This window comes from Oncorhynchus clarkii, chromosome 3 (assembly GCF_045791955.1).
Source record: "Oncorhynchus clarkii lewisi isolate Uvic-CL-2024 chromosome 3, UVic_Ocla_1.0, whole genome shotgun sequence".
NCBI classification, from domain to species: domain Eukaryota; kingdom Metazoa; phylum Chordata; class Actinopteri; order Salmoniformes; family Salmonidae; genus Oncorhynchus; species Oncorhynchus clarkii.
Window position 1 is genome coordinate 74964022 of NC_092149.1, and position 13237 is coordinate 74977258.

General features: G+C 45.4%; 1 protein-coding gene across 1 annotated transcript in view; it reads right to left on the bottom strand.

Moving 5' to 3' along the window:
- Positions 1-13237, bottom strand: part of LOC139404010 (synaptotagmin-like 5) — an 84742-nt gene that overhangs the window by 19516 nt on the left and 51989 nt on the right. The window contains exons 3-7 of the mRNA XM_071147178.1: positions 12961-13176; positions 12417-12650; positions 11847-12008; positions 11240-11357; positions 5720-5864 (exon numbers count right to left, since the gene is read on the bottom strand). Of these exons, the coding sequence (XP_071003279.1) occupies positions 5720-5864; positions 11240-11357; positions 11847-12008; positions 12417-12650; positions 12961-13176 (875 nt within the window). The remainder of the gene's footprint in view (positions 1-5719; positions 5865-11239; positions 11358-11846; positions 12009-12416; positions 12651-12960; positions 13177-13237) is intronic.

The window sequence follows — 13237 nt, forward strand, 5'->3', positions numbered from 1 at the left end:
CACAACAGGACCAAGTGGCGTGGTGACAAGCAGCAACAGCAGGAGAGGCAGCAGCAGCAGCAACAGCAAGAGAGGCAGCAGCAGCAGCAACAGCAAGAGAGGCGCACTATTTGGAAAAATGGACTTGGGAGGAGATCGTAGACGGGAAAGGACCCTGGGCACAGCCAGGTGAATATCGCCACCCCAAGGAAGAGCTGGAGGCAGCGAAGAAGGAGAGGCACTGGTATGAGGAGGCAGCACGGCGGCGTGGATGGAAGCCTGAGAGTCAGCCCCCCAATTTTTGGGGGGGAGGCACACAGGAAGTGTGGCGAAGCCAGGTAGGAGACCTGCGCCAACTTCCTGTGCTTACCGGAGGGCGAGAGAGACCGGGCAGGCACCGTGTTATGCTGTGGAGCGCACGGTGTCCCCAGTGCGGGTGCATAGCCCGGTGCGGTACATACCAGCTCCTCGTATCGGCCGGGCTAGAGTGGGCATCGAGTCAGGTGTCATGAAGCCGGCTCTACGCATCTGGTCTCCAGTGCGTCTCCTTGGGCCGGCGTACATGGCACCAGCCTTACGCATGGTGTCCCCGGTTCACCTGCACAGCCCAGTGCGGGCTATTCCACCTCGCCGCACTGGCAGGGCGACCGGGAGCTTTCAACCAGGTAAGGTTGGGCAGGCTCAGTGCTCAAGAGCTCCAGTGCGCCTGCACGGTCCGGTCTATCCAGTACCATCTCCACGCACCAGCCCTCCGGTGGCAGCTCCCCGCACTCGCCCTGAGGTGCGTGTCCTCGGCCCAGTACCACCAGTGCCGGCACCATGAACCAGGCCAACAGTGCGCCTCGCCTGTCCAGAGCTGCTAGAGTCTCCCGCCTGTCCAGAGCTGCTAGAGTCTCCCGCCTGTCCAGAGCTGCTAGTCTCCCGTCTGCAAGGAGCCGCCAGAGCCGCCAGTCTGCAAGGAGCCGCCAGAGCCGCCAGTCTCATAGGAGCCGCCAGAGCCTCCAGTCTGCTAGGAGCCGCCAGAGCCACCAGTCTGCCAGGAGCTGCCAGAGCCACCAGTCTGCCAGGAGCTGCCAGAGCCGCCAGTCAACCAGGATCCGCCAGAGCCGCCATTCAGCCAGGATCCACCAGAGCCGTCAGTCAGCCTGGAGCCGCCAGAGCCATCAGTCAGCCAGGAGCCGTCAGTCAGTCAGGAGCCGCCAGAGCCGTCAGTCAGCCAGACGCTGCCAGAGCCGTCAACCAGCCTGAGCTACCTCTCAGTCCTGAGCTACCCCTCAGTCCTGAGCTACCCCTCAGTCCCGAGCTGCCCCCCAGTCCGGAGCTGCCCCTCAGTGGACTAAGACTATGATGGAGTGGGGTCCACGTCCAGCGCCGCCACCGCGGACAGATGCCCACCCAGACCCTCCCCTATAGGTTTAGGTCGGAGTCCGCACCTTGGGGGGGGGGGGGGGGGGGGGGGGGTACTACTGTCACGTTCTGACCATAATTCTTGTGTGTTTTCCTTGTTTTAGTGTTGGTCAGGATGTGAGCTGGGTGGGCATTTTATGTTGTATGTCTAGTTTGTCTAGTTCTATGTTTGGCCTGATATGGTTCTCAATCAGAGGCAGGTGTTAGTCATTGTCTCTGATTGGGAACCATATTTAGGTAGCCTGTTTTGTGTTGGGTTTTGTGGGTGGTTGTTTCCTGTGTCAGTGTTTGTGCCACACGGGACTGTTTTCAGGGTTTTCACTTTGTTACTTTGTTTATGTGTTCATGTTCAGTTTTTCTCATAAAAAACCATGGACACTTACCACGCTGCATTTTGGTCCTCCTCTCCTTCCCAGGAAGAAAGCCGTTACAAATTGGCTATACTTCAACTCTTTAACATCATCCTCAGCTCTGGCACCTTCCCCAATATTTGGAACCAAGGACTGATCACCCCAATCCACAAAAGTGGAGACAAATTTGACCCAAATAACTACCATGGGATATGTGTCAACAGTAACCTTGGGAAAATCCTTCGCATTATCATTAACATCAGACTTGTACATTTCCTCAGCGAAAACAATGTACTAAGCAAATGTCATATTGGCTTTTTACCAAATTACCGTACAACAGATTTCTTTCCACAGTGCCGGGGGGTGAGACAGGGATGCAGCTTAAGCCCCACCCTCTTCAACATATATGTCAACGAATCAACGAACAGTCTGCAGCACCCAGACTCACCCTAATCTGAAGTCAAGTCTCTACTGTTTGCTGATGATCTGGTGCTTCTGTCACAAACCAAGGAGGGCACTACAGCAGCACCTAGATCTTCTGCACAGATTCTGTCAGACCTGGGCTCTGAAAGTAAATCTCAGTAAGACAAAAACAATGGTGTTCCAAAAAAAGGTCCAGTTGCCAGGACCACGAATACAAATTGCATCTAGGGACTTCTATGCCATCAAAAGGGACATAAAATTTGACATACCAATTAAGATCTGGCAAAAAAGACTTGAATCTATTCTAGAACCCATTGCAATTCATGGTTGTGAGGTCTGGGGTCCTCTCATCAACCAAGAATTCACAAAATGGGCCAAACACCAAATATCCTCTGTGTACAATGTAAAACACCAAATAATGCATGCAGAGTAGAATTAGGCCGATACCCACTAATTATCAAAATCCAGAAAAGAGCAGTTAAATTCTACAACCACCTAAAAGGAAGCGATTCCCAAACCTTCCATAACAAAGCCATCACCCACAGAGAGATGAACCTGGAGAAGAGCCCCCCCCCCCCACCCACCCCCTAAGCAAGCTGGTCCCGGGGCTCTGTTCACAAACACAAACAGACCCCACAGAGCCCCAGGACAGCAACACAATTAGAACCAACCAAATCATGAGAAAACAAAAAGATAATTACTTGACACATTGGAAAGAATTAACAAAAAAACAGAGCAAACTAGAATGCTATTTGGCCCTAAACAGAGAGTACACAGTGGCAGAACACCTGACCACTGTGACCAACCCAAATTTAGGGAAATCTTTGACTATGTACAGACTCAATGAGCATAGACTTGCTATTGAGAAAAGCCGCCGACGGCAGACCTGGCTCACAAGACAGGTTATGTGCTCACTGCCCACAAAATGAGGGGGAAACTGAGCTGCACTCCCTAACCTCCTTAGAGACACATATTTCCTACAGATTACACAGAACACACAAAGAATTCCAAAACAAATCAAATGTTGATAAACTCCCATATCTATTGGGTGACATACCACAGTGTTTAATCACAGCAGCAAGATTTGTGACCTGTTTCCACAAGAAAAGGGCAACCAGTGAAGAACAAACTCCATTGTAAATACAACATGTATTTATGTTAATTTACTGTACATTGATAGTTTACTTCACTTTTGTCTATGATCTATTTCACTTGCTTTGGCAATGTAAAAATATGTTTCCCATGCCAATAAAGACCCTTAAATTGAGAGAGAGAGAGAGAGAGAGAGAGAGAGAGAGAGATAACAGGGTGGGAGGGAGGAAGAGAGTAACATAGGAGCTGTAATAACTTATGCCCTTGGCAGCTTTAGTCAAAGTTTAACGTGTAAACTTCATTCTTACAAAGTGCTACAACTCTCCAGTCTACGTCACGCTCCCACGCACCCAGCCTAATAGAACACTTCCTAACACATGCTCCCATACACCCAGCCTAATAGAACACTTCCTAACACATGCTCCCACGCACCCAGTCTAATAGAACACTTCCTAACACATGCTCCCATACACCCAGCCTAATAGAACACTTCCTAACACATGCTCCCATACACCCAGTCTAATAGAACACTTCCTAACACATGCTCTCATACACCCAGTCTAATAGAACACTTCCTAACACATTGCTCCCATACACCCAGTCTAATAGAACACTTCCTAACACATTGCTCCCATACACCCAATCTAATAGAACACTTCCTAACACATGCTCCCATACACCCAGTCTAATAGAACACTTCCTAACACATGCTCCCATACACCCAGCCTAATAGAACACTTCCTAACACATGCTCCCATACACCCAGTCTAATAGAACACTTCCTAACACATGCTCCCATACACCCAGTCTAATAGAACACTTCCTAACACATTGCTCCCATACACCCAGTCTAATAGAACACTTCCTAACACATGCTCCCATACACCCAGTCTAATAGAACACTTCCTAACACATGCTCCCATACACCCAGTCTAATAGAACACTTCCTAACACATGCTCCCATGCACCCGGCCTAATAGAATACTTCCTAACACATGCTCCCACGCACCCAGCCAAATAGAACACTTCCTAAAACATGCTCCCATGCACCCAGTCTAATAGAACACTTCCTAACACATGCTCCCACGCACCCAGCCTAATAGAACACTTCCAACTCATGCTCCCATGCACCCAGTCTAATAGAACACTTCCTAACTCATGCTCCCATACACCCAGTCTAATAGAACACTTCCTAACACATGCTCCCACGCACCCAGTCTAATAGAACACTTCCTAACACATGCTCCCATGCACCCAGCCTAATAGAACACTTCCTAACACATGCTCCCATGCACCCAGTCTAATAGAACACTTCCTACCACATTCTCCCATACACCCAGTCTAATAGAATACTTCCTAACACATGCACCCAGTCTAATAGAACACTTCCTAACACATGCTCCCATGCACCCAGTCTAATAGAACACTTTCTAACACATGCTCCCATACACCCAGTCTAATAGAACACTTCCTAACACATTGCTCCCATACACCCAGTCTAATAGAACACTTCCTAACACATGCTCCCACGCACCCAGTCTAATAGAACACTTCCTAACACATTCTCCCACACATCCAATCTAATAGAACACTTCCTAACACATGCTCCCATACACCCAGTCTAATAGAACACTTCCTTAACTCATGCTCCCATACACCCAGTCTAATAGAACACTTCCTAACTCATGCTCCCATGCACCCAGTCTAATAGAACACTTCCTAACACATGCTCGCAGTCTAATACAACACTTCCTAACACATGCTCCCAGTCTAGTAGAACACTTCCTAACGCATGCTCCCATGCACCCAGTCTAATAGAACACTTCCTAACACATTCTCCCACACATCCAATCTAATAGAACACTTCCTAACACATTCTCCCACACATCCAATCTAATAGAACACTTCCTAACCCACGCACCCAGTCTAATAGAACACTTCCTAACACATGCTCCCAGTCTAATATTACACTTCCTAACACATGCTCCCATGCACCCAGTCTAATAGAACACTTCTTAACCCACACATTCAATCCAATAGAACACTTCCTAACCCACACACCCAGTCTAATAGAACACTTCCTAACACATGCTCCCACACGTCCAATCTAATAGAACACTTCCTAACCCACGCATCCAGTCTAATAGAACACTTCCTAACACATTGCTCCCATACACCCAGCCTAATAGAACACTTCCTAACACATGCTCCCAGTCTAATAGAACACTTCCTAACACATGCTCCCATACACCCAGTCTAATAGAACACGTTTTTATTAAATGCTTAATCTTCTTCCCTGTCAGATTCAAACTAAGTAAACAAGTAACGTTGTCTGGGAATCCTGTCTCTCTCTGTAAGGTGTTCAGATACACACATGTTGGAGGTGTGAAACAGAGAGAATCCAGTCTCTATAAGTGTTCAGATACACACATGTTGGAGGTGTGAAGAGTGTGTTATCATGACGATACCTGATGACACAGAGGCCCTGGAGACAGCAATGGTGGGTGGGGCGGTATCAGACCCTGTCCAGCCATGCCCGGTGACGGTGTCGGACATCTTGTCAAACACGCTGTCGCTGGAGCGGAAACTAGCCACGCTCTCCGCTCCGTCCGGCTACACACACACACACACACACACACACACACACACACACACACGTGTTAATGAGGTATGTGTGCTATGAGGTGTGTGTGTTTATGAGTGCATGCAATGTGTGTGTGTGTGTGTGTGTGTGTGTGTGTGTGTGTGTGTGTGTGTGTGTGTGTGTGTGTGTGTGTGTGTGTGTGTGTGTGTGTGTGTGTGTGTGTGTCTGTCTGTATGTCTGTCTGTCTGTCTGTCTGTCTGTCTGTCTGTTTTTATTTGTATTTATTATGGATCCCCATTCAGCTACTCTTCCTGGGGTCTATCAAAATGAAGGTAGTTTATAAAATGTTAAAAACATTACAATACATTCACATATTTCACAACACACTGTGTGCCCTCAGGCCCCTACTCCACCACTACCACATAGTACATAATCCATGTGTACGTGTGTGTATAGTGCGTATGTTATCGTGTGTGTGTATGTATGTGTCTGTGCCTATGTTTGTGTTAATTCACAGTCCCCGCTGTTCCATAAGGTATATTTTTATGTTTTTTTAATCCAATTTTACTGCTTGCATCAGTTACTTGATGTGGAATAGAGTTCCATGTTGTCATGGCTCTATGTAGTACTCTGCGCCTCCCATAGTCTGTTCTGGGACTTCGGGACTGTGAAGAGACCTCTTGTGGCATGTCTTGTGGGGTATGCATGGGTGTCCGAGCTGTACGCCAGTAGTTCAAACAGACAGCACGGTGCATTCAACATGTCAATACTTCTCATAAATACAAGTAGTTATGAAGTCAATCTCTCCTTCACTTTGAGCCAGGAGAGATTGACATGCATATTATTAATATTAGCTCTCTGTGTACATCCAAGGGCCAGCTGTGCTGCCCTCTTCTGAGACAATTGCAATTGGCCCTTTTTGTGGCATCTGACCACACGACTGAACAGTAGTCCAGGTGTGACAAAACTAGGGCCTGTAGAACCTGCCTTGTTGATAGTGCTGTTAAGAAGGTAAGGCAGCCCTTTATTATGGACAGACTTCTCCCCATCTTAGCTACTGTTGTATCAATATGTTTTGACCATGACACCTCAACTTTCCCAATTTCCACATTATTTATTACAAGATTTCTTTGAGGTTTAGGGTTTAGTGAATGATTTGTCCCACATACAATGCTTTTAGTTTTAGAAATATTTCGGACTAACTTATTCCTTGCCACCCACTCTGAAACTAACTGCAGCTCTTTGTTAAGTGTTGCAGTAATTTCAGTTGCTGTAGTAGCTGACATTTACAGTGTGGAGTCATCCGTATACATAGACACATTGGCTTCACTCAAAGCCAGTGGCATGTCATTAGTAAAGATTGAAAAAAGTAAGGGGCCTAGACAGCTGCCCTGGGGAATTCCTGATTCTACCTGGATTATGTTGGAGAAGCTTCCATTAAAGAACACCCTCTGTATTGTGTTAGACAGGTACCTCTTTATCAACCACATAGCAGGGGATGTAAAGCCATAACACATACGTTTTTCCTGCAGCAGATTATAATCGGTAATGTCAAAAGCCGCATTGAAGTAAAAAAAAACAGTCCCCACAATCTTTTCATCATCAATTTCTCTCAGCCAATCGTTAGTCATTTGTGTAAGTGCTGTGCTTCTTGAATGTCCTTCCCTATAAGCATGCTGAAAGTTTGTTGTCAATTTGTTTACTGTAAAATACCATTGTATCTGGTCAAACACAATTTCTTCCAAAAGTTTACTAAGGGTTGGTAACAGGCAGATTGGTCGGCTATTTGAGACAGTAAATGGGGCTTTACTATTCTTAGGTAGCGGAATTACTTTTGCTTTCCTCCAAGCCTGGGGGCACCCACTTTCTAGTAGGCTAAAATTGAAAACATGGCAAATAAGAGTGGAAATATTGTCTGCTATTATCTCAGTAATTTTCCATCCAAGTTGATAGACCCCGGTGGCTTGTCATTGTTGATAGACAATCATTTGTTAAAATCTTCCACACTCACTTTACGGAATTCAAAATTACAATGGTTGTCTTTCATAATTGAGTCAGATATACTTGGATGTGTATTGTCAACGTTTGTTGCTGGCATGTCATGCCTAAATTTGCTAATCTTGTCAATTAAAAAAGAATTAAAGTAGTTGGCAATAGCAGTCGGTTTTGTGATGAATGAGCCATCTGAATCAATGAATGATGGAGCTGAGTTTTTTTCCCAAAATGTCATTTAAGGTGCTCCAAAGCTTTTCACGATAATTCTTTATGTCATTTATCTTGTTTCATAGTGTAGTTTCTTCTTCTTTTTATTCAGTTTAGTCACATGATTTCTCAATTTGCAGAACATTTGCAAATCAGTTGTGCAGCCAGAATGATTTGCCATTTATTTTGCCTCATACCACCTCTCAACCATGTAATTTTTCATATTCCTCATCAATCGATGGGGATTTAACAGTTTTTACAATCATTTTCTTAATAGGTGCATTCTTATTTGTAAATGGAATTAGCAATTTCATAAATGTGTCAAGTGCAGCGTCTGTTTGCTCCTCATTACACAATATGGACCAACAAATATTCTTTACAACAACAATATAGGAATCACTACAAAACCTATTGTATGACCTCTTATACACTATATTAGGCCCAGCCTTGGGAACTTTGGTTTTCCTAGATATGGCTACTATATTGTGATCACTACATCCTATGGATCTGGATACTGCTTTCAAACACCTTTCTGCAGCATTAATAAAGATGTGATCAATACATGTTGATGATTTCATTCATGTGCTGTTTGTAACTACCCTGGTAGGTCGACTGCACCTTGAAAGCGGCAGCTCTAGCCTTTAGCTCGATGCGGATATTGCCTGTAATCCATGGCTTCTGGTTGGGATATGTACGTACAGTCACTGTGGGGACGAAGTCATCGATGCACTTATTGATGAAGCTGATGACTGAGGTGGTGTATTCCTCAATGCCATTGGATTAATCCCGGAACATATTCCAGTCTCTGCTAGCAAAACAGTCCTGCTAACATGAATTTATTTTAACTAGGGAAATTGTGTCACTTCTCTTGCAACAGTTTGGGCCACCTGGCTCGTTGCGAACTGTGTGAAGACTATTTCTACCTAACAAAGACAGCCTACTTCGCCAAATAGGGGATGATTTAACAAAAGCGCATTTGCAAAAAAGCACAATCGTTGCACGACTGTACCTAACCATAAACATCAATGCCTTTCTTAAAATCAATACACAGAAGTATATATTTTTAAACCTGCATATTTAGCTAAAATAAATCCAGGTTAGCAGGCAATATTAACCAGGTGAAATTGTGTCACTTTTCTTGCGTTCATTGCACACAATGAACGCAAGGGTGTATACAACAGTTTGGGCCGCCTGGCTCGTTGCGAACTAATTTGCCAGAATTTTATGTAATTATGACATAACATTGAAGGTTGTACAATGTAACAGCAATATTTAGATTTGGGGATGCCACCCGTTAGATAAAATACGGAACGGCTCCGTATTTCACTGAAAGAATAAACGTTTTGTTTTCGAAATGATAGTTTCCGGATTTGACCATATTAATGACCAAAGGCTCGTATTTCTGTGTGTTATTATGTTATAATTAAGTTTATGATTTGATATTTGATAGAGCAGTCTGACTGAGCGATGGTAGGCAGCAGCAGGCTTGTACGCATTCATTCAAACAGCACTTTTGTGCGTTTTGCCAGCAGCTCTTTGCAATGCTTCAAGTAATGAGCTGTTTATGACTTCAAGCCTATCAACTCCCGAGATTAGGCTGGTGTAACCGATGTGAAATGGCTAGTTAGTTAGCGGGGTGCGCGCTAATAGCGTTTCAATCTGTGACGTCACTCGCTCTGAGACTTGGAGAAGTTGTTCCCCAAAAGCTGCGGCTTTTGTGGAGTGATGGGTAACGATGCTTCGAGGGTGGCTGTTGTCGATGTGTTCCTGGTTCGAGACCAGGTAGGGGCGAGGAGAGGGACGGAAGCTATACTGTTACACTGGCAATACTAAAGTGCCTATAAGAACATCCAATAGTCAAAGGTATATGAAATACAAATGGTATAGAGAGAAATGGTCCTATAATTTCCTATAATAACTACAACCTAAAACTTCTTACCTGGGAATATTGAAGACTCATGTTAAAAGGAACCACCAGCTTTCATATGTTCTCATGTTCTGAGCAAGGAACTTAAACGTTAGCTTTCTTACATAGCACATATTGCACTTTTACGTTCGTCTCCAACACTTTGTTTTTGCATTATTTAAACCAAATTGAACATGTTTCATTATTTATTTGAGGCTAAATTGATTTTATTGATGTATTATATTAAGTTAAAATAAGTGTTCATTCAGTATTGTTGTAATTGTCATTATTACAAATAAATAAATAAAAAATTGTCTGATTATTTGGTAATGGCTTTTTTTGGCCCTCCAATAATCGGTATCGGTATCGGCGTTGAAAAACCATAATCGGTCGACCTCTAATCAGGAGGATAGAATTATGGTCAGACTTGCCAAATGGAGGGCGGGGGAGAGCTTTGTATGCATCTCTGTGTGTGGAGTAAAGGTGGTCTAGGATTCTTTTCCTTGGTTTCACATGTGGCATGCTTGTAAAAATGTGGTAAAACTGATTTAAGTTTGCCTGCATTAAAGTCCCCGGCCACTACGCCGCTTCTGGGGGAGCATTTTCTTCTTTGCTTATGGCCTTCTGCCATGCTTACTTGTTTTCATTGCTGTACTGGGAAGCTTAGCAGAAGTAGATATGCTCATGTTATTTATTTTAGTGCAGGGTGAGCTGCTTACAGTGGACTTCCTCCTAGGGCATACTGTCTCAGTGCTAACAGTATAAATCTGGTTCATAGGAACATGATTACTGCATACAATAGCTGTAGGAACAGCAGAGACATTCAGGGCAGTTAGAGGGACATAAATTAGGTTACTTAAATTGCGTCTACCAACGCCCTTGGTGTAATGTATATTTGCTGAAGCATTATGACAACTCTGAGTCACAATGGTAGGGATTAGCTGAGTTGGGCTTGGGTCCTTGATAAGTTATTGTTACAACGCAGCCTTATAATGCTATAAAAGGATTATTGGTGTGTGTGTCTGTCCATCCGTGTGTGTGTGTATGCGTGTGTGTGTGTGTGTGTCTGTCTGTCTGTCTGTCTGTCTGTCTGTCTGTCTGTCTGTCTGTCTGTCTGTGTCTATGTGTGTGTGTGTGTGTGTGTGTGTGTGTGTGTGTGTGTGTGTGTGTGTGTGTGTGTGTGTGTGTGTGTGTGTGTGTGTGTGTGTGTGTGTGTGTGTGTGTGTGTCTGTCTGTCTGTGTCTGTGTCTGTGTCTGTGTGTGTGTGTGTGTGTGTGTGTCTTTTGGGTTGCTGACCCTGACCCTCCTGCTCTTGTTGCTGGGTGTAGGGGACCTGTCCCTCTCCAGGGTTTGGGAGCGCAGGTTGTTAGGTACAGTACGTATCCCTGAAGACTCCAGAGCCACAACACTACCCCTGAGGACAAGACAGAATACACACCATCACATTACACAACACTACCCCTGAGGTAAAGACAGAATACACACCATCACATTACACATCACTACCCCTGAGGACAAGACAGAATACACACCATCACATTACACATCACTACCCCTGAGGACAAGACAGAATACACCCCACCACATTAAACACCACTACCCCTGAGGACAAGACAGAATACACCCCACCACATTAAACATCACACACACTGGGATAACACATGAAATTCAGATGATTATTCATCAACATATGGTTAAATTGGAAATCCAGAGTTGGGGAGCCCTATTTGTGTTTCCTATGTGTGTTTCTTTCACCTATCCAGTAACATCAACTGAGTGGAGACAAGGCAAGGAAGGAGATGATGAACGTAAGGAGACGATGTAAAGAACTTCCTTTAGACAGTGGAGATGTGCCTGTGGTGGGTGTTACTTGCATGAGTGTGGTTTGGTGGTTTGTTCTCACCTATGTGAGTGAGGCGCAGAGCGGGTTGTGGAGCGTGGTGCAGACCGGGCACTGCGTACGCTGTGTGTGTCTGTGTCGGGGACAGGAGCACACACACTCCCACCCTGCACCCCGTTCTCTGGCTTCAGGCTGGGACGGCAGCCCTTCTTATCCATCAATATCCTAGGATCCAACAGAAGTCAATACACACACACATAGTCAATACACACACACATCAGACTGTGGTGTGTGTGTGTGTGTGTGTGTGTGTGTGTGTGTGTGTGTGTGTGTGTGTGTGTGTGTGTGTGTGTGTGTGTGTGTGTGTGTGTGTGTGTGTGTGTGTGTGTGAATGCAATACGAAACCCATTCTCTGATGGAAGCCCAACTTTCCACTTGCCTGTGTAGTAGATTACTCTTTATATTAAATCTGTGCAGTGATCTTCTCCTGTGTCTTTTAATTATATTGTAAATGGTCAAACTGTGATTGACAACTGATTACATGTTGAAGTAATCCAGCCCAAACCTGTTGGTGTACATACTGTATGTGTTTGTATGTGTGTATGTGTGTGTATATGTGTGTGTGTTTCTCACCCTTTCCCTTTCCTCTTGGCACCATCCACCAGGTTCCTCACGGCACTTCTTCCTGATTTTGGGGTGTCAGGCCTCTCAGGTGAGTCAGCTGGCACTGGGGACTTCCTGTGGGGGCTTCCTGCGGGGCTGCTCATGATAGACTGTTTGACCACATCACTGCTGAGCACTGTCCCCTTGTCAAACCGCTTGGACCGCTCCTCTAGGAACCACTCCCCGGTCACCACCTTCAGCTCCCTGCCAATCAGAGACACAGGGGACCCCTGACCTCTGACCCCTGTACGGTACACTGACCTCTCAACTTTAACCCTGGCTTTAACCGGCTCTTATGTTCACGTCAATCGGCCCAGATAAGTGATAACGCCATGTGACAGAGCAAATGAAGACAGCTGCAGAGTAGTTAAACAACAAATAGGAGCCATCTGGCCTTAAATAAAACACACAGACACACACATACACACACATACACACACAGTCACACACACACACCCAACTGTTAGTAGTGCTAAACCATGGCCTGTCCCCTGATACCTTTGCCCAGACTCACAAGACTTTGGCACAGATGGAGCACTTCCAATGCTTTGCTTTAGGGGCCATCACGCGACAGTCGCTGCAGACACGCTGTAGACACTGCTCACAGAGCTCCCCGCGGTCGAAAATCAGGCCCAGGCCCTTCAGGCAACGGGCGCATTGACGCTCCCCGACCTCTTGGGGGCGCCGCGAACCCTTACGCCTAATCTCCACCAGCTCATTCTTCAGCTTCCTACAACAGAGAGAAACAGAGGAAGAACACTTATCAAGTTTGTTATTGTCACTAATTATTA